General features: G+C 46.4%; 1 protein-coding gene across 2 annotated transcripts in view; it reads right to left on the bottom strand.

Annotated features, from left to right (window-relative positions):
* The window catches only part of SLC2A12 (solute carrier family 2 member 12), a 56,431-nt gene extending 37,352 nt beyond the window's left edge, over positions 1 to 19,079 (bottom strand). Inside the window, exons 1-2 of one of the 2 annotated variants that reach the window (XM_084775146.1) lie at positions 18,765 to 18,831; positions 14,694 to 14,761 (exon numbers count right to left, since the gene is read on the bottom strand). Coding sequence is in view for 1 of the 2 variants with exons in the window: in XM_084775145.1 (XP_084631271.1) it covers positions 18,765 to 18,879 (115 nt within the window). In the remaining variant the exon portion in view is untranslated. Of the gene's footprint in view, positions 1 to 14,693; positions 14,762 to 18,764 lie in introns of both variants that reach the window. The other variant, XM_084775145.1, reaches the window with a different exon arrangement.
* Between the last annotated feature and the right edge of the window lie 1,755 nt (positions 19,080 to 20,834).

Below are 20,834 nucleotides of genomic sequence, written 5' to 3' on the forward strand. Positions count from 1 at the left end.
CAGGGTTTAAAACACGAGATCGTGTGGGGTGGTGCACGCCTTTAATCCCAGCACTTGAGAGGCAGACGCAGGTGGATCACTGTGAGTTCAAGGCCAGCCTGGTCTACAAAGCAAGTCCAGGACAGCCAAGGCTACACAGAGAGACCGTCTTGAAAAACAAACAAAAACCCCCACAAAAAACGGGATTCTGTGGGGTCACTTAGGAGCATGGAATGGAGAGAAAGCAGCAGAGATAGGACTGGAACCTCCACTATGAGGCCCTGGATCAAGAGTGCAAAAGCACTAACACTGAGCTGGGTGGCCGGGAAACAAATGCATGGGCACAGCTATCACAGGCTATCACAGGGTATCACAGGCTATCACAGGCTATCACAGGCTATCACAGGCTATCACAGGGTAGGCCACTTAACTCTGCCTGGATTTGAAGGTGAGCAGGATGCCATTTTAAAATGTTATTCAGAAGCCAGGCATGATGCCTCATGCTTTTATTCCCAGCTCTCGGTAGGCAAAGGCAGACAGATCTCTGTGAGTTCAAGGTTAGCCTGGTCTATCCAGCCAGGGCACCATAGAGAATGCCTGTCTCAAAACCAAACCAAAACAAAACAAAAACATAATAAACCAAACCAAAACACAAACAAAAACAACAAACCTATTCAGCTCTCCTGAAATAAATAGGTCAAATTAAGGTAATCTAGTCACTTCATATCCCAAATAGCCAAGGAATTCTCCATCACCAGAAATTTAGTGCCATATGTGAAGTGGATGATTAAAACGAATAAGTAGAGGCAGGTGTTATAAGTCAATTGAAGCATGCTTGCTTAGCACGCTCAAAGCCCTTGGGTCAGGCCCCCCACAGCATAAAACCAAAGTGTGCTGTGCATGCCTGCGATCCTAGCTCTCTGGAGGTATAAGCAAGATGGTCAAGGCCATCCGTGACTACAGAGAGAATTAAATGTCTGCCTGGGCTACGAGAGATCATGTCTAGAAAGAAAGGAAGGAAGGAAGGAAGGAGGCAAGGAAGCAAGCCATGGATAGTAGCAAATAAAAATAATTTACTTCAAATAAAGTTACTTTATAAGGATTAAACCATTAGATTAAAACTGAATCGGCAACTCATCTAATCAGAAAATAACTACGAAGCACTATTATATAGCAAGTACTTTTCTAGGTACTAAAATACACTGAAATTCACAGAGGGCGGGGAGGGAGAAGGAGAATATAGTCTTTGCCTTCAAGAAATGTAATTACCTGGTGACATTTCTATTATTTGTTATGTTTGTTTTGTTTTAGTATATACACAATGGCTTAGTATCTTGTGGATCCACTCATGCCCTCGGTTTCCACATGTCTCTGTCTCTCTGTGGGTGTCCCCCGTGTCTCTCTCTCTCTCTCTCTGGGTGTCCCCCGTGTCTCTCTCTCTCTCTCTCTTTGTGGGTGTCCCCCGTGTCTCTCTCTCTCTCTGTGGGTGTCCCCCGTGTCTCTCTCTCTCTCTCTGTGGATGTCCCCCATGTCTCTCTCTCTCTGTGGGTGTCCCCCGTCTCTCTCTCTCTCTCTCTCTCTCTCTCTCTCTCTCTGTGTCCCCCGTCTGTCTCTCTCTCTCTCTCTCTCTCTCTCTCTCTCTCTCTCTCTCTCTGTGGGTGTCCCCCGTCTCTCTCTCTCTCTCTCTCTCTCTGTGGGTGTCCCCCGTCTCTCTCTCTCTCTCTCTCTCTCTCTGTGGGTGTTCCCCGTGTCTCTCTCTCTCTCTCTCTGTGGGTGTCCCCCATGTCTCTCTCTCTGTGGGTGTCCCCCATGTCTCTCTCTCTCTGTGGGTGTCCCCCATGTCTCTCTCTCTCTGTGGGTGTCCCCCGTCTCTCTCTCTCTGTGGGTGTCCCCTGTGTCTCTCTCTCTCTCTCTGTGGGTATCCCCCGTGTCTCTCTCTCTCTCTTTGTGGGTGTCCCCCGTGTCTCTCTCTCTGTGGGTGTCCCCCATGTCTCTCTCTCTGTGGGTGTCCCCCGTCTCTCTCTCTCTCTGTGGGTATCCCGTGTCTCTCTCTCTCTCTGTGGGTGTCCCCCGTGTCTCTCTCTCTGTGGGTGTCCCCCGTGTCTCTCTCTCTGTGGGTGTCCCCCATGTCTCTCTCTCTGTGGGTGTCCCCCGTCTCTCTCTCTCTCTGTGGGTGTCCCCCATGTCTCTCTCTCTCTCTGTGGGTGTCCCCCGTGTCTCTCTCTCTCTGTGGGTGTCCCCCGTGTCTCTCTCTCTCTCTCTCTTTGTGGGTGTCCCCCGTGTCTCTCTCTCTCCCTGTGGGTGTCCCCCATGTCTCTCTCTCTCTGTGGGTGTCCCCCGTCTCTCTCTCTCTCTGTGGGTGTCCCCTGTGTCTCTCTCTCTCTCTCTGTGGGTGTCCCCCGTCTCTCTCTCTGTGGGTGTCCCCCGTGTCTCTCTCTCTCTCTCTCTCTCTGTGGGTGTCCCCCGTGTCTCTCTCTCTCTCTGTGGGTGTCCCCCCGTCTCTCTCTCTCTGTGGGTGTTCCCCGTCTCTCTCTCTCTCTCTCTGTGGGTGTCCCCCGTCTCTCTGTCTGTGGGTGTCCCCGTCTCTCTCTCTGTGTTCCCATCTCTGTCTGTCTCCATCTCTGTCTCTCTCCCTCTCCATCTGTGTGTGTGTGTGTGTGCGCGCGCTATAGTGTGCTATAGTGTGGTGTGTGTGCATGTTGAGAACAAGGACAGCTTTTGGGACTCAGTCCTCTCCTGCCCTCATGAGATCTGAGGACCAGACTCAGGCACTCGGGTGTAGCCCTTTCTACTGCTGAGCTAGCTGGCCAGCCTGAGAACACTTTGTCTACACTTCCTCTTGCCATTACTCACTGTCTACGCTTGCTGTGTGGGCTCTGTGTGCTCGTGTTGGCCAGTTGGTAACTGGCATCTGATGTTCTGATTTATGCAACTGGCAATTCTGGAGAAGGAAACCTTGGAGGCAGACAGAGGGAGTCGGCCAAAAGGTTGTTCATGTGACAAGGGCAGGCAGGGACCAGGCAACCCTGTAGTGAACCTGACAGCTAGGCAGCTTAGGAATCAGTCACCTTCCTCCAGCATACGGGGACAGCGTTTTCCTACAGAAAGGACTTGTGGCGGTTCAAGGCTTCGTCCTTTGGTGCCCTACTGTTCTGCCTTCTCTGCCAGGGTGGGTGGGGTGGTAGCTTTGTGTGGCCTGCTCTGGGCAGAACTGCTCCCTACAGAAGTGGAGCTGGCTGGCTCCTGCTACCTCGTTTCTTCACACAAAACACAGACAGGCAGGGGTATGTGCGGAGGGTGTGGAAGCCATCTGGCTTGTGAACGTCCCTGAGACCTGAAATGCTGGGTATGACTGTTCAGTGAATAACAATAGCACTTCTCCACCAATTGTTGAAACGTTTTACTTTAACCTGTGCACACATCACAGCCTATTACTTTCTCATTATCTATCTTTCTCTTGTTTTATCTCTGGCAATTTACCATTAAAAGGTTAAAACTTTGCAGTAGGGCCTTCTATGACCTAACCCCCTGGGGAGAGTTTACCAACAGCGGTAAGAATTAGGGGCTTGTTTAAAATCAGAATTGTTCCAGTTGTGTGCTTTATGAAGTACTATCTCCAACTCGTGTCCTCACCTTACTGCTAGGACTGATGACAACTGAAGATCCAGCTCAGTCCAGCCCCATTGGGTTTTGAATTCTAGTTCAGTGTCTAATGCTTCCAAGATGGCCACCTGGACTCGTCAAGAGCATTTCCTGGTACTGCTTTTTCATATAAAAATCATGAAGAGAGAAGCAGAGTGGCCTTTCCTGGGTCTACATTTTGGCTAATGATGATAATAGAAGCAAAAAATTATCCTATAGATGCTAGGAAGTAGATATAACTTTTCCAAGAAATCTGATAGTGAACAGAACAAAGTAGGATGCAGTCTAAGATGATAGCAGGAGACAAAAATTTGTGTTTGTCAGAAACACAGATGGTAGGGGTTGGGACAACAGTATGGTTTGAGGAAACGTAGCCTGGGCTAGGGAAGAGAAGAAGAAGATGCAAAACTGATGTGAAAACAACAAAAGCCCATTCCCTGACGTCAAAAGCATCTCACAGCATCTTGTCATGACCCTGGTTCCACCTTGACTTCTTCCACATTGCTGTTCTCCACAAAAGCGCCACAGGGAATTCTCAGCTTTTTAAGCTGAAGCAAGCAGAGGGTGGAAAACTTACAGCAGAAATGGAAGCCTCCGGTACCCACAAGCTACTGGGTTAGGCTCGCCCCTGTGTCTTCTGTCTACCTTGCTGGGAGGCCCACACCCGTAACGGAAACAAACCTATTGCCTTTTGATACAGTGAGGATTCTTCACCAAGGTGATGTGAAGATGCGACCACAACCAAGAGGTTGTATGCAAAGGAGGCATAAGACCCACTGGGGGTGGGGCGCACAGAGGTGGCATGGGACAGGGGACAGCAGCTCTGGCTGCCACAACAGCCACCACACTGTCTGTGCTCACCGCGAGTCACATGAAACCATGACTGTAGCCAACACTCGACACGAGATGCTCCATTTTCCCCACAATATTTGGGTTTCGCTGCCAGCTTTCTTCTTCCCTTTCTTCCCCAGATGCCAATCCTGGCGTATGCACATAATGGGTACACAATAGATACTTGCCTGCTTTGCTGAGTCGCACAGTGGGCTGAAAAGCATGTGTGCGCAGGTTTCCTTGGCGGGCAGCCAGGTAATTATACAGCTTGACCAGCTACAAAAGCTTCTCCGATTTAAAGAACCCTCCTCCGTGCATTGTTCGAGAAAACTCACAGTTGCCCCTCAAGCAGCCTGGCCACTGTGTTCACCCTGGGTGCCTCTGATCCCAACTCGCCTTTCAACCGCCACCTCAACGGCCACCACCCCTGGAAAGACTCTCTTCGGTGCTGTCATTATCCTGCATAGCCGCCTCCTGCTGGCTCGGGTCACACTCTGTTCAAGGGCTGATTTCAGAGGGCCTGCCCGATGCAGGGCGCTGGTCCATGGACCTGCTCATCTTCACTTTTTTGGTTGAGAGTTACCTTGGAGACCAAGCTCTGTTCTCCACACTTCTCTGTTCTCACTGCTAATCTTTTGCACCTGGTAAGATAACCAGTGTTTGGTGAGACTGTGACTAGACACAGCACTGCAGGATGCTCTGCCTCCATCCTCGCCTCCTCACAGCTGTATCACACACTGCCAACATGCAGGACTTTATAATAATCACATATGTGCTTGCTGCTCGAATAGCATACTGTCAGCATTTCCAAAACACTTTCAGAACAGTTGTTAGCTTGTTCCTATCACACAGATGCGGGGACAATAACATCTTGTTAGTGTCTGTATTTTGATAAAAATCAGCTTTGTGCGTGAGCCTGCTGTGTGACTGGCCGCCTGCTCAGGGTTCTATGTCACTCTCCAAGCCCCAAACTCCGTGGCCCAGCTTTACATTATTTACTGTTTCCGGAAACTTCTGCATTCTTTCCCAGACTTGTACAGCTCTTCCTGTTACACCCCACCCCACTGAGCATCAGCATTCTTCATCTTCTCTCTTAGCTGTGAGGGGGTAGCTCAAGTATCTCCCCTGATTCAGAATCTCCCAGGCTCCCCTTCTTTGGTTAGCGTTAACCTTCTATCTGCAGCTTATGGTACCCAGGGTGACATGCAGTCATGTGTGTATGGCCTTGGGCCAGGAGCACTGGGGCAGCGGAAGGATGCACAGCACAGGCATACCCAATAGAGGCTCTAGATGGAAGGAGTCTGGCTCACCCAGAAGACTGCGGCACATGGATCCCCAGAGGCGAAGTATACACAAACTTTTAGAAGTTGTATCCTATGGAGAGACGCAGAGTAGAGCTAACAACCCCCAAGATGCTGATTTTTGGCGCTGTGATGTATGTGCTGGCCCTGGGGTGGTAAATACTGTGCTTCTAACTCCTCTGTGTCTGACTCCTCACCTCACCTCTCACTGTCCCTTCAGCATATGGGGACACTCAGACCAATAGAACCCTGACCTCCCTCAATGCCCCCAGTCACTTGACTTTTCCAGGAAGAAGAATAGGAAATTGCTTGCTCTCTTTTTCATTCTTCCAAGCCCAGGCTTGAGCTCGTGGTACATTCACCAGCGTGCTTTCCTGAAATGAATGTCGTCCCTGTCCTATCGGCAAGAGGGGTACAAGCTGGGGCTTGTATCTTATCCTACTTGCCTACATATGGCTTTGCTGTGCTGCTTACTGGCCCTTTAGGTGTGTCTGCAAGGTTAACCTTCTCTTCCCTCCTTTTCTTCCTTTTTTCTTCCTTCCACATCTTTCATCAGGATAAGGCCAGACGTTTGCTTCTCCTAAAATTTCCAGGTAGTTCCTGAGAGATTGACCCCTGGACCTCTTGTTGGGTTTAGGGTTTGGGGTGAGATTATTTTTTTCTTCCCTCTCACATGTACTCCAAACATTATGACATTTTGATTCTCACAACTGGCCACACTAAAGGAGGGCCTCAGCCTTGGACTTCCAGCCTCTAAAAACACAAGCTAAATAAAGCAAGCAAGCAAGCAAGCCTGCCTCAGGCACTTAAATGACAGCAGCTTAATGCAGATATTATGTTATTTTTTTTCTACAACCCACTGTTTTGCTCACAAGACATTTTTTCCACTCTATTTGTCATATTTGTCTAGTCGTACGACTTATATGTTGACCACACTTGTTCTTATTCTTTCTCATATTTTATCTTTGTGTCCCCTTCACTTATCCCCCCCCCCCATTAATATCTTCTCCTGGTCACCCGCCACATCCCAGACCGAGAAAAAAAAATCAATCTCTTGCGTGGCCTGTCTTCTCCGCTCTCTGCACATCGTACGATGGCCAGCTCTAATCTCAGTTCTCACAAGCACTGTCTTCACCTCTGCCCACTCGCCCTCATCAGGTGCTGCCACGGTTTGAATGCGCTTAGTTCCTTAAATGTCCATAAACTGGAGGCTCCTTGCCAGTGTGGTCAGTTCAGGGGGTGGTTATTCCCGCGGAGGGTGCTTAGGTCACAAGGAACACTGAGGCCAATGGGAGGGAATACTGGTACTGTGTAGTGAGACTTTTCTCTCTCTCTTTTTCATCTATCTTTTTTTTTTTCTCCTTTTTTCTATGTGGGTCTCAAATGGCCCAGGCTGGCTTCAAACTTAGTATGTAGCTAAGGATACCACTGAGCTATTGGACCCTCTTGCTTCTGTGTATCAAGTGTGGGGGTTCAGGCACACGCCACCACACTCACCTCTGGGACTCGCTGTGGTGTGAGCGAGTTCTTAACCGTGCCTGGTCCAGACCTTCTGCTTCTTCTGGTTTTGAGAGATTGACCCCTGGACCTCTTGTTGGGTTTAGGGTTTGGGGTGAGATTATTTTTTTTTCCCTCTCACATGTACTCCAAACATTATGACATTTTGATTCTCACAACTGGCCACACTAAAGGAGGGCCTCAGCCTTGGACTTCCAGCCTCTAAAAACACAAGCTAAATAAAGCAAGCAAGCAAGCAAGCCTGCCTCAGGCATTTAAATGACAGCAGCTTAATGCAGATATTATGTTATTTTTTTCTACAACCCACTGTTTTAAAATGACTTTTAAGAACAAAAGCAGTTTTCTAAAATGTATGTTTCTGGTGAAAAATAATAGTTAAACATAAAAAACCTCCCCCTCAGTCACAGTCATAGGGGAGGGGAGTAGGGGAAAAGCAGGAGGGAGGGAGGAATGGGAGGATACAAGGGATGGGGTAACAATTGAGATGTAATATGAATAAACTAATTTTAAAAAACTAATTTTAAAAATGTTTCATTCTTTCCTATTGTATTTGGAATGCACTGGACAGTTACCAGATTTTCTGAGTTCTTTTTTTTTTTTTTTTTTTTTTTAAGTCATGAGCCACTCATGATGTTTTTGACAAGAACCCTCAAGACGCGAAAACCTGGAGCTTAACACATGAAGGAAATTTACTTCAATCTCAACTGCAGTCAACGAAGACGCCCCTGTTGGGTTCGGTGTCTGCAGAGATTCACGTGGTTTTCCTCTCCCTTCCTCGCCTTCCTCTTTCTTCTTCTCCCTGCCTATACTGACGTACAGATGCTCTCTCCAGCCCGGGCCACACTTGTGAAGCCCTGGAAATGGCAGCACTGAAGAAAGGGGAGCAATGGCAGAGAACTGTAGGAAGAGCTGGGCTGAGAGGCAGACAGACACCTGACCCCTGGAGAGGGCAGCTCTGCGGAGCAACCCTCCTCTTCTCCTTCTGCACCGCCCAAATGGAGACACACAGTGGGGCCTCAGGAGAGTCTAGCGTGTTGCTCCCTGTTCTTAGACATCAGTGTAGCCTCTTCGATTTATTCAGCGCTACATCCAACTCACTGACGACTATTTCTGCTTCTCAATGCTTTTGCCATTTCTCATGTGTTTCTATGTCTCCATAGAGGTTTTCTATAAAAAACTAAGAGGAGTTTAATTAAAAAAAGAAAGAAAGAAAGAAAGAAATTCCATAGCCATCCTGCGTAGCCACCTCTGCTGTTTCTAGATGGAACTTTTCAGTGTGGGAGCTGTGGTAAGACATGGGGGTTTGGGATGTCCATACTGTCTTACATAAAATTCCCATGAGTCGCTACTTAACAGGTTTTTAAACCCTTTTAAAAGAGTAACATAGCTTTTGTTTTATAAAATTTCAAGTGTACGGATGGACACAGGGTGGAATTTGTTTAACTCACATACATAGTAGTTGCCTTCTGTCAATGTATTTTCTAATTAATAAATATAAAACCACAAAGAAATTACGTGAGGATTTTAACTCATTTTTGTACTTAAAAATGACTGAAAAGTCTCCTTCTTGTGAGCTTTGCTGCTGTTGTCTTTTTTGTTTCTGTTCTTTCAGAAGGGGGTCTCAGATAGCCCAGACTGGCCTTAAACTTGCTCTATAGCCAAGGATAACCTTAAACTCCTGATAGTCCTGCCTTTACCTCCCACCTGTTGCTGGGCTTGTGAAAGCACACCACCACACCTGGCTCCCTTTGTGCTTTGTAAATCCTTAAATCGGGCAAGGAGGTGGGAAGAACATAAATACTGTAAATCCTATAATGGGGTAATTTTAAAGAGAGCTCTTTATTAAAATTTAGGCCTGGATGGTCACAAAGCCATTGAAAGCCACTCACAGGAATCCTGCCAATGGACAGATGGACCAGTGGGACAAAGGGACAAAAGACTGAGATACTTCATATGATACAGGAAAATTTGGACAGAGAAGTAGGGATGCAGCAATAAAGAGAGCTAAAAGTACAAGACATAGGAGCGATGAAAGAACAGGCTAGGATATGTTGTAATTTGCAGGGAGATGGATAGGGAGAGAAGCCAAGGGCACGATTTGGTGAGAAATCTGAAAATTTTAGAAAAGCAGGCTTACAATAAATTTCCTGCAGTAGATATGACAAGAGACTTAAGAATATGCCTACATCATAATCTCCCGAGCTCATCAGTAAAAGTCAGAAGAGCCTGTGTGGCTGGGATTTAAGAACAGGAAGGAGGAAGGCTACAGTGATCTTACTAGATGTGGCAAAAATAATAAACTCCAAGTTCTCCTGCTCTAACATAAGGCAGGAGAATCAGAAAAGTCGGAAGTCCCACAGAGGCTGTGTGCCCGAGAATAGAAGCAAAGGTAGAGAGGCAGGAGGCCTGAGGATTTGATCATAGCACTTGGGCCTAGGTTTATTTTCATATTGAAAGAGCATGACCTCTGAGGTCTGGAGAGCTCGAAGCCACTCTGGTGGGATGCTTCCTGGGGTGTCTCCTCTCACGCTGTACACGGAGCCCCTTGCACTCAGCATCAGAGCCCTCCTCTGTGCTCCAGACCCGCTTGCTGTTCCCATCAAACCAAAATCCTTGTCATTTCCCAAACGTGCCATCCTCTTTTCTCCAGTTTTCTACATGACTTATTATTTTCTCTAGTTAAGGGTTATACAAACCTATTTGGCTCGGTTCTCACTTATATTTTTTAAAGTGTATGTATGTCAGTGTGTGTGTGTATGCGTGGTGTGTGTGTGTGTGTGTGTATGGTATGTGTGTATTGTATGTGGTGTATGTGTGTGTATTTGTGTGTGTGTGGTGTGTGTAGTATGTGTGTGGTATGTGTGTGTGGTGTGTGTGTGTGGTGTGTGTGTGTGGGGGTGTGTGTGTGTGGGGGTGTGTGTGTGTGGGGGTGTGTGTGTGGGGGTGTGTGTGTGTGGGGGGGTGTGTGTGTGTGTGGGGTGTGTGTGTGTGGGGTGTGTGTGTGTGGGGTGTGTGTATGTGGTGTGTGTCTGTGTTCCAGAGCTTTATATCCAGTGTGTTCGTCACTGTTTTGTGAGGCATGACTCCATTCTTTAATGCTTCTGATTTGGAGCTCTGGATCAGGGCCTTGGACTTGATCAGTTTTTAAATAATTATTTAACAGTGTAATTTATAGACCCATGTGGCAGCTATAAAGCATCCAATACACACTCCCCTTCTACTTGGAAGGAAGGTAGGAAGGCAGACATAGTCCTTTCTACTTAAGAAAGAAAGACACAGTCCTACTTTAAAAAATAAAAATAAAAAAATTGAAAAACAGTCAGGTGGTGGTGGCACACGCCTTTAATCCCAGCACGTGGGAGGCAGAGGCAGGCAGATCTCAGTGAGTTCAAGGCCAGCCTGGTCTACAAAGGGAGTCCAGGACAGCCAAGGCTACTCAGAGAAACTCTGTCTCAAAAACCACAGCAGCAAAGCCAAACAAACAAAAGAAGAAAAGAAAGAAAACAGAAAATTGAAAAACTTAATACAGCATGCCACAGAGCTGAGTACTGTAGACTGTGTATCACAAGGGCACCTGAATATCAAATATCACAGGGCACGTTACAACTTTCCAGGCAGTCGCATGACCAACACGACACTAGGCAGTACGTGACTATAGTTATGTAGGTTTATCTTTCAGATGAGCTGGTAAAGCATCACACACCGCGTCTCTCATATGGTAGCTGCTCAGAACATTCCTGAACGCAAATCCCCTTTTGTTGACTCCAACAAGCCCTTCTTTAGTCACTGTGTGCACTGAGCAATCACACATGTGGCAAGTGTAGGCCTGTCTCGGGCACAGATGGCAGAAAAGGCTCATCTTGGTGGTCAGCCCCTTGGTGACTCAGTGAGTTCCGCGTTCTCTAGGACATCACTGGTGGCGATACTGGAGCTGTGCATACAGCCTCTCCAACACAGATGCTAGAGTACATAGAGACGGGCATCATTCCCACCTGTTATGAATTAGACCAAACTTTGAAAGTGCTGTCAATCAGCTTGGAGCTCTAGTGGGTTAAAAAAAAAAGTCATTTATGAACTTATAATGTCTTTTATGCCTATGTGTGCATGTGCACGCTTGTGTGGTGTGGAGTTGCTTGTAGACACCACCAGAAGACAGCTCCCAGTTTTGGCCTCAGGAATGCCTTTGAGATAGGGTCTCATTGGCCTGGAACTTACACTTAGGCTAAGGCTGGCTGGCTAACAAACCCTGGGGGTCTTCCACCTCCCCAGTGCCTGGCAGTTTTACAAGGATGCTTGGAATTGAGCTCAGGTCCTCATTTCTTCAGCCCAGGAACTTATAATTTCATAGAGGAAAGAAAAAAAAAAGGTTATCATGAAACTAAGGGAATTTGATAAAAATAGAATGCACCTGAGCCCTTAAATGAGTTTAATCCTAATCTCTGGGTTTGGCAAGTCAGGAAGTTGAAAGAGGGCCGTGTGAACGATCGGTCAAGATTTGAGATTCTGTGTTTGGTTTCCTGCTTGGTGTCTCGGCACCGCCACCTATGACTTTGCTTCTCCCCTATCAGGTACTGGGGCCAAGAAGTGAAGGTGTTGTCTGGACTTGAAGTGCCCGATTAGTTAGTGGCTAGACTTTGACAAAATCAGCACTTTCTGTTTCTCCGTGACCTCGGCCATAGGATTAAATGATATTACTCAGTTCATAGCACTGAGAACGGATGAGGCAAGGGTGGCTGCTCAGTGATAACCAAGTTCATGGTGCACGTCAGCTGTCTATCGCTGTTTCTTACCCTCTATGCGAGATGGGGTCGATGTTACTCCAGTGGGTCATTATGAGTTAAGAAGGGACATTGTCACTGAAGCGCTTGGCCCATGATACTCATCTCACAGAAGCCTTTTAAATCTGAATTGATGTAAAAATCTCCATAATATGAAAATGGAACCATTCTGATCGCTGGCAGGAGCTGAAGCCAGGAGCTGATTCCAGAAACAAACAAAAATAAACAAACTAAAACTACAAAAGGCTTTAACTCTATGCCTGTCAAAGGAACACACTTTGGACCAAGAACACTTCCAAGCCTGAGATAGGGAAACTGAGGGAGCAGATAGATATATGGACCTCTGAGCCTGGTAATAGCATTGGATCTTTCCTAATGTAAGGAACCTACACCTGCTGGAACCTCAAGATTCAACTAGTAACTTATGGTGAATCCAGGCACATGCTGCATGGACTGACCAAGATGCAGATGGCCCAACCTACCTACAGGAAACTACAGGAGCAAACCAGTTGTTTCATTGATTCAACAACTAACAAGAGCAAGCATGAGAGACAGAGAGACAGAGACAGAGAGAGAGAGAGAGAGAGACAGAGGAGAGAGAGAGAGAGAGAGAGAGAGAGAGAGAGAGAGAGAGAGAGAGAGAGAGAGAAATAAAGCATACTTACTAAACTAAAAAAAAAAAAAGTAAAACCTTGAAACAGCTTTACAGGAGTCACAGGAAATAAAATGATGCCTATGTCCACACTTATAACCATGCCTTTTCATAAATTTGTGAATTCTTTTCTTTTTAAAAACCCACATTCCTGGATAATGGAATTGCGTCATTAAAAAAAAATCCTTTCTGTGTTTTTTGCCTTTTGGGTTTCTACAGTTTAGTCTCCACTGGAAATCAAACATTTATTAGCGTGGGAATGCTCTCTCGCCATGTAAATTGATCCTAATTACAATCCTCCCCCTCCCCCATACTTAAAAAGTCTTACATACCTGAAGCTAAGATGCTATTTCAAGCAGGCTTCCAAATAGCTCACCTCATAGCTCTTAACTCCAAGGTCCGTAAAAGCATGGAAGCATCGTGTATGAAGTTATAAGACACTGCCCACAGCCCAGGGCAGTGTCAATACATGACATACCAGCTTCTCAAGAAACAACCACTTCCGAGGGGAACACAGGTGAAGTGTGAAATTAAATTGCATTTGTTTATTAAGAGGAAGAAATTCCTATAAACCCAATAAAGGGGCGCACTTTTCTCCTTGACACTTTGACAGGAATTTTATAAAATGAGTCACTGTTCAGATATAACGCAGCCCTCTGGCACTGGGATGATGTGGTAAAGCTATTTCAGTCTTGCTGTGTTCGTACAAAGGACATAAATTAGTATGTCGCTGAGGTATAGCCACTTAGCAAATGTACAGATGAATGTGCTACAATCTAGAAAGGAAAGCAGTGCCAGTGAACAAAGCAAACTGGAAGAAATAGGAATCGTTTGTAGAAATTTATGGTTTACAGTGCCGGTCAAAATACTGAGTGAGAAGTATTTTGAGAGCATTCAGTCTCTGTGACCAAAACCGAAATTGGATATTTTTTTTTGAAGGACTGCAAAATGAAAAATTGTCCTCATTTGGAATTTTGCAGAGTCTTTGGGGAAGAGTGAAGGAGCTATGCAACTCTCTCCTTTCTCATCTGTTGGGGACAGGCTACATGGCCAATGTTCAGCCATCTTGTCAGAGCCTAGGTTCCTATTTCTCCAGCAGTCTGCCATTCACCAGAAACTAGCTGACCTTGCCGTAGGTCGGCAGTTAGACACCTGTTGTGGTTTATTGTGGGGGCTGCTCATTCCAGACCCCCGAGCTACTCCTTCTCCAGTGGGACTACTAATAAGATCAGATTAAGGGCCAGCTGCCTGCGAGCAGCAGTTCCGGGAGCTTTTTCCTGACTAACCAGATCCTTCACGACTTTCCTGGAATTTCTCTCCTGCAATTATAGCAGCTGTAAAGGTAGATACCTACCTGCTGGTGCATTCCAGAGTTAGGTATCCACAGCAACCCTTGCTTACACAAATACCCATGCCTCTGTGCCTATATAAACTCTGAAAATTTTCAATAAACGGGGTTTAATCAGAATGCAGACTTGCCCCCTTCTTCGTGTCTAGTGTTCTGTCTCCATACAGGAAAAGTCTCCTCCCGAGAGTTAGTGGAACCCCAGTGGGCCGGGGCACTCACTTCTTAAGTCATTTTCTCACAAGGGGAAACTGACAGAGTGCGTTCGGTTCCGGGTGCTCACCTTCAGAATCTTATAAGCCCAGTTCTTGCTCAAACAACTCCAGCAAATAGCTGTGGAGGCCCACTGCCCAGTGGTGGGGGACTGTGTGGCTCTCAGAAGTGTTTAACAAGGATGCTAAATACTAGTGCCTGGGCTCCTCTTACTGAGTAGATGCTCCCTTTGAACCCCTCTTTCCTGGGCTGGTTTTAAAGGAGAACGAAAACCTCACAAATCTAAAGCTGATTCCTGCGGCGCTGGGCCTATCACAGCGTTTGCTCAGGCTGCTCTGTGATGGTCTGAGCATGACTTCACCAGCTAGGAAGAGGCCAAGAACCCCGAGAGCGTCCCCTCAAAAAATCCAGAAAGAATATTCTCTGAAGCTCACCTTAGAGTCCTGTCAGTTACCACCAAGCGTGCTCCTGGAATCTGCAGCTTCAGCTACTGTGGCAAAGTTTGGCAGAGAAGGAGGGCACTGTTGGAAATATTTAACACATGGGATGGGGCCCTGGCCTATCAGAAGGGACCCCTGTTATAAAAAGCCAGTTCCAGCATGCAGGTGTATGTCGACGAAGTCTCAGCCCGCACAGGTGAGCCCCAGGGCTGGGCTGGCTGTTCTACAAGTAGCTAGGGTTGTGTCTGCCAATTCCCTGCCACAACCTGAGAGCCTGGTGTTTCTGCTCCTGTGGCTGCAGTTGGTCCAGGGTCTGTGGCAAAGGGAAACCTGTGTGAGTTCTCTCTGGGTGACAGTGTGTTTTTAGAAAGAGACAAGAGCACTGCTCTTTCTACATGTACCTTTATGGTGGAATGTAGCCAGCACCCCCTTTCCTAGGATTCCCCCTTAGGAAGCATTTTTCTCAGTCCTCACATCTGAGCAACTTCCCAAGTTAGAACTCTGGTGTGATTTCCAAGGGATGGTAAATGTCCAGGGTCAAAGAGGTGCTGGCCGGACCCAAAGGGAGATGTTTACTTTTAAAACCAGTCTTATCATCATACAGAAGGCCTCTAGTTCTTTACAAATCAATGTCTCCAAATCCTGTCATTTCCTTGTGGTTACATACATAGTTTTAAGATTCAGTGATTTTTGTCATTTAAAAAATATTACATTTTATTCACACATAGTGCATGAGCTTGTGGGAGCATCCAGTATTTTTTTGTCCAAGATAACAGACCTATAATTACAGTCTTCTCCAATTCAAATCTCTATCATCAGGCCTGGCTAGTTGGCCTGACTGTTCCCTCCCCTCCCCACAGGTTTTCTCCATGAAGATTCTCCTGTGGGCATCCCAAGAAATCCAGTCTGGCCGCATTCAGAAAGGTTCCAGATTAGGCTAAGCCTGAGGGAACACTGGGGACGTTCTTATTTACCTGCCCACATTATCTCGGCACTCAGAGTTACGATCTCTAAAAGCAACTCCTTAGGGTATTCCGATCAGTGTGGAGGCATTTTAAGTCCTGGCCTTTGATGTCCTCAGAGGGATGACCCCAGGCCTTCCAGAAGGGTCTGTGACTCTAGCTCTGAGGAATTTCTTTATGCTGAGAACCTGGACTCATGCAACAAACACTGCTCTTGCCTCTGACCTCCTTTGGCAGGAGAGAGATGAAAACCAGCAATGATGAGGCAAAGGAAGGTTCCAGAACCCTCTGACCAGGAGTTTGGATGTCAAATGAGAAAATCCTGGGAGCCAAGGAGGAAGGCACAGGCATCAAAGCTCCCCACCAGAGAATCTCCAAAGTTAGTCTCATACCAGCCTCTGTCAACTACCAGCCTTCTGCCTCCAAGTCCCCCTTTCACCGTATGAGAGATGTTCTGGCTGCACAGATTCTCCCTGCACCCCTCTCTGTCATCATCTCTAGGCACCAGGATTCAAAATCGAACTTGACCCTCCTTCAGAAGACAAATAGAATGTGTCCACGGACACTGTACATTTTACTATCAACACACTAACTTTGAGTCATAGCTTCTTGGAAAAGCAATGATGTTCGTAACCCTCCAATCATGGAGACAAAGCACTCTTTCTAATTAAAGAGTTGACCAGGGAAGACCTGCCAAAATGCTTTTCCATGTGTGCAAGGGTTTGGGTGTGCAGGTGGGAGGAGCTGAGAGTTTGCGGTCAGTCTTTTTGTTGTTTGCTTTTTCAATATCTCACATGGTTTAATCAATCACCTTACCTTGGGATATATAACTTATTCCTCCTTTTTTTTTTCACCTAGAAATATAGAAAAACTTTAAATGCAGAAATATACTGCATTTTAAAAATACATTTTTAAGTATATTTTTAAATACAAGCATATTTTAAATACTGAATTTCATGAACAAAGGAAATTATATGTTAGCAATGCAAAGAAGCCCAAAATAGTGTTGGCAAATATTGTTTCAATAAGTATCAATGGCTTGATTAGGGTGCTGGAGATATGGTTGGTTCAGTGGTTAAGAGCACTGTCTGTTCTTCCAGAGGTGCTGAGTTCAATTCTGAGCAACCACATGGAGGCTCATAACCATCTATACTGGGATCTGATGCTGTCTTCTGGCATGCAGGTATACATGCAAGTAGAGCACTCACATACTTAAAATTAAATAAACATCTCGATTAAAATGAATTTAAAATATAATCCCAACATTAGAGGAGAAAACATTAAATGATTTTCTAAAATCATACAACAAATCTGTATAATACATTTATACATATATGTGTAGGATTGCTTTGAGGTGTCAAGAGATACTTAAGACAATTTAGGGACATCTAAAAGGTTTGTATCCATCTAAATGCAAACTATGAATAGCATAACCCAGAGCTGGAGCCATCTGAGATGCAGTGAAAACATCTCGTTTTTTTCTTCTACACAATGAAGATTCATTTGGAATTAAATTTGATAGGTTAAGGTACTCAATATTTCTTTACAATGATATAAGCAGTGGCACTTTACATTGAATTCTATATATATGTTCAAGATATAGAGTAAATATACAACTACCTTCCATGGGGATAATATGAATGCGTACAATACAAGATATGAAGGTACGGTATGCTTTCAAATCTACCTTAAAGGCGTGTGTGTGTGTGTGTGTGTGTGTGTGTGTGTGTGTGTGTGTGTGTGTGTTTGGAGACAGGGCCTCACTATGTCATCCAGATTGGTCCAAATCCTTCTGTTTCCTTCTACATACTGACATTACAGGTAGGTGGTATAAATTAGTCCATTTCTACTGGTGGTTGCAAAAGCCATCCTGGGCAGCTATTTTCCTCCCCTTTGTAACACTGTGATGCAAAGACCCCATTTAATTAACCCTTAGCTTGCCAGCACCACCCTAGTTCTCTGCTGTCTCTGGCCGCTCTTTTTCCTCAAGAATCTGTAGATAAGACCTCCCTAACCCCAATCTGATTCCCCTTCCCTGCTCCCAAAGGCCTTGTGGGAAAGTGAGAGGCCAAAGGTGGCCCCAGGGGTCCATTCCTGACTAGGCATGGGAAAGAAAGAGCAGGGTAAGGCCAGAGCGAGGCAGGAAAGGAGACAGCCTCTTCATTCCTGGGGGTGAGACCACTTTACCTCCACTTGGGGCTTTGTGGATCCCATGGCCAGATCAGCCAAGCCCACTGCTTAAGCATCCTTGTGTGGACCCATTCCCAGATGAAAAGCAATGATGTCTGCGTGGCTGAGCACTGGTGACTATTTGAAACATTCCACTAGGCAGCTTGGGAATGGGATGTATGACTGAAGCATGTGGTGCTGATGAGAGTGTTAACCTTAGGAAGGTGGGGGTCATTTGTATTCGGTGTCTCAGCACACAATTAGCATATAGCCCCTTGCAAACTGGATGAGTAGAAAGAAGCGCCGAGAAACAAACAAACAAAAACAAATGAAAAACTGGGATGTGTGTTTGGGCATTGTAATTGTGGAAGCAAAGACAAGCAGAAAAGCATGCAGGTTAGCACAGATAATGCGATGAGAACTTCCGAAGTTCTCTATGGGAAGGAGAAAGTATTCAATGAATCTCATTTTGAAAGGCAAGCCTACAGGAAAGCAGGGACAAGCAAAGGAGTTTGTGGGGGGGCACGCAATAACATAACGTCCACTTGGTCCACTTGCTACAATAAGCGGAAAAAGTGTGCGCTGACAAATGAGGCTCTGATCCACCTTTCCCAAGAAGAATGTGTGCATTGCGTTATGTAAATCAAACTGATGCCCCCCCCCCGCCCCCCGCCGTCCTCGCTGCAGGCCGAATGTAACTCAAGTTTTAACACATAAAGCCCCAAGGAGACTTCAGTTCTCACGTGGACAGCTCTGGGCCACCCCACATCGCACCAAACCCCGTGGTCTCAACTCCACGCACCCACCGGGCGCGCTCCCCGGGTTGCGCGCGCACGCACACGCACACGCACTCCCACGCACAGTCCCCAGGGGCTGGCGGGGACTGCTGTCCCCCCTGGCGGTCACCCGAGCCATCCCAGAGGTCTCACTTTACCTCCCGCGCAGGCAGGATGCCGGCCGCTGCCGGCTCCACAGCTGCCATCGGTCTCCGCCTCTCTCCCGTTCAGTTTCAGCAGATTGGGGCCCTCTGTGCTTTCAACAGGTACCATGGTCACGTAGAGCTTACTGCTTCTCCCTCGCCACCAGACCACCCGGACCTACCGCGCTGACAGCAGTGGTCACTGTCCCCATGGGCAGCATGCTAAAGAAGAGTGGGAGGGGCTGGGGTGGGGGCCCGAAACCTTCAGGCAAAGCCAGTGTGATTTGTAACCAACTTTGTTTCTATTTCCGAAGGCTTTGCCCTTTTCGGTGACACAGGCTGTTGCTATTCCAAGCAGCCTATCACAGGCAGGGGGAGGTCCGTGTCTCCAGGATTGTTTTGCCTTTAGATGCGAGTTGGAAGCAAAAGGTTAAAAAGACTTGGGACTCGAATGCAGTGTTTGGCCACTAGCTCTTGTGTCTTGGGTTCCCGCAATTTGAAAAGCAGCTTAGAAAGAGAAGCATGCAGATTTAAATGCAAGTCCGCAAGCCAAGAGTGGAAAACGAATACCCACAGATGGTATCAGTTAATCTCGGAGAAGAGGAACACTTTCTGTAAAGACACACCAGAAGGAAAAGTGTATTAATTTTTCTTTTGTTAGGAAGCCTGTTAGCCTACAAGCCATGACGCCCACCAGCTTAAACAAAGAGTTAAAAAAAAAAAAGTGTTTGTTTCATCAACCAGTATGTGGGTCTAGGTAAACGCCTGGCATAACTTTCTCTCTAGGCCTGTGGGACAAATGAAGGCCTGTTCCTAACACCAAACTGATTGATTCTTTAGACACTCTCTAGCCGGAGTTTGAGGGGGAAGTCGTCCCTTTGAAAATGCACAGTTGATCTGAAGCGAGCAGCAAACAGTGGATCTTCTGTCAGGTTGTGCTTTGGCTTGGCTGGCAGTTGGATACTCGGTATTCAGAGCCGACTTGAGCTGTTGTAACACGAAACAAACCAGGGCACCAGAGGGAGGGGTGCTATACTGGTTTGTGAGTGTCTACTTCTATAAACAGTCAAAGAGACCGATGATAATTTATTTTTTTACTATTAGTTCTGTACTTAGCAGATCATATCCACTGAGAAACCCATAGCATTGTCTTTATAAGACGGAAATTATGCTAGATGCCTGCACTCAGGGATTCTTTTCCCAAAACAAAGCTTGTTAGAGAAAAGAGGAGCTAAAGAAACTTGCTTATGCTCTTTGCAGTAGGGCGTGGCTCAATGGTAGAGCACCTGCCTGCCACATATAAGGTCCTGGTTCGGAGCCTCAGAACTTCAACAAACAAACAAACAAACAAACATACCCAATGCTCTCAAATTTTCTAAGCTAGTTAGGAGTGGAGCTGGGCTTAGGATGCCTAACACCATAATTCTGCATCTTAACATTCCAGTCCTGACTAACACTCTGGTTCTTTTCGACCTTAAGAGATGTCATGAAACAGAGAACCTCATCCTACCTGTTGCTCTGCAAGTCCGTACTTGTCTAGGCGATGCCCTGGTTTTGCTTAATTTCCACATTTGGGCCATAACCAGTTTTTTCATTAGCACCCTTCCCTCACCACTAGGCATTTCTGTATTCTTCTTTAGGAAAGGCAGGAGCAAACGGAAACAAATTCAACTAGTATTGCCTATAATTAAATTCCGCTTCAGCGAGTACTGATTATGCACCTGCTGTATGTATGCCGGTCATACTGGGAAGAAGCTCTGCAGACACCACTCTTAGCTCAGAGAAGATCAGCGTGCCAAGACCAAAGAACTCATAACGCAAAATGGCCGAAGAAACTGCTTTTGCTTGTTCCCAAGTGTGTGACAGGCATGCAGTATTCATCTGTGAGGTTCACACATTTGTCATTTCACCGTATTCTCTTGCTGGGAACTTGTAATGAACTTAGTATGTGGGGGTGCGGGGGGGGGGTGTGGAGACGCAAATGTTCTTGCTGTGGGTGACTTGTGCAAATGCTTTGTTTTATGACACCACCACCCCCCCCCCCCACACACACACCTATATTAGCAGGAAGTATTGGATTGTTTG

Source organism: Acomys minous, assembly GCF_964271855.1.
Source record: "Acomys minous genome assembly, chromosome: 3".
Classification (NCBI taxonomy): domain Eukaryota; kingdom Metazoa; phylum Chordata; class Mammalia; order Rodentia; family Muridae; genus Acomys; species Acomys minous.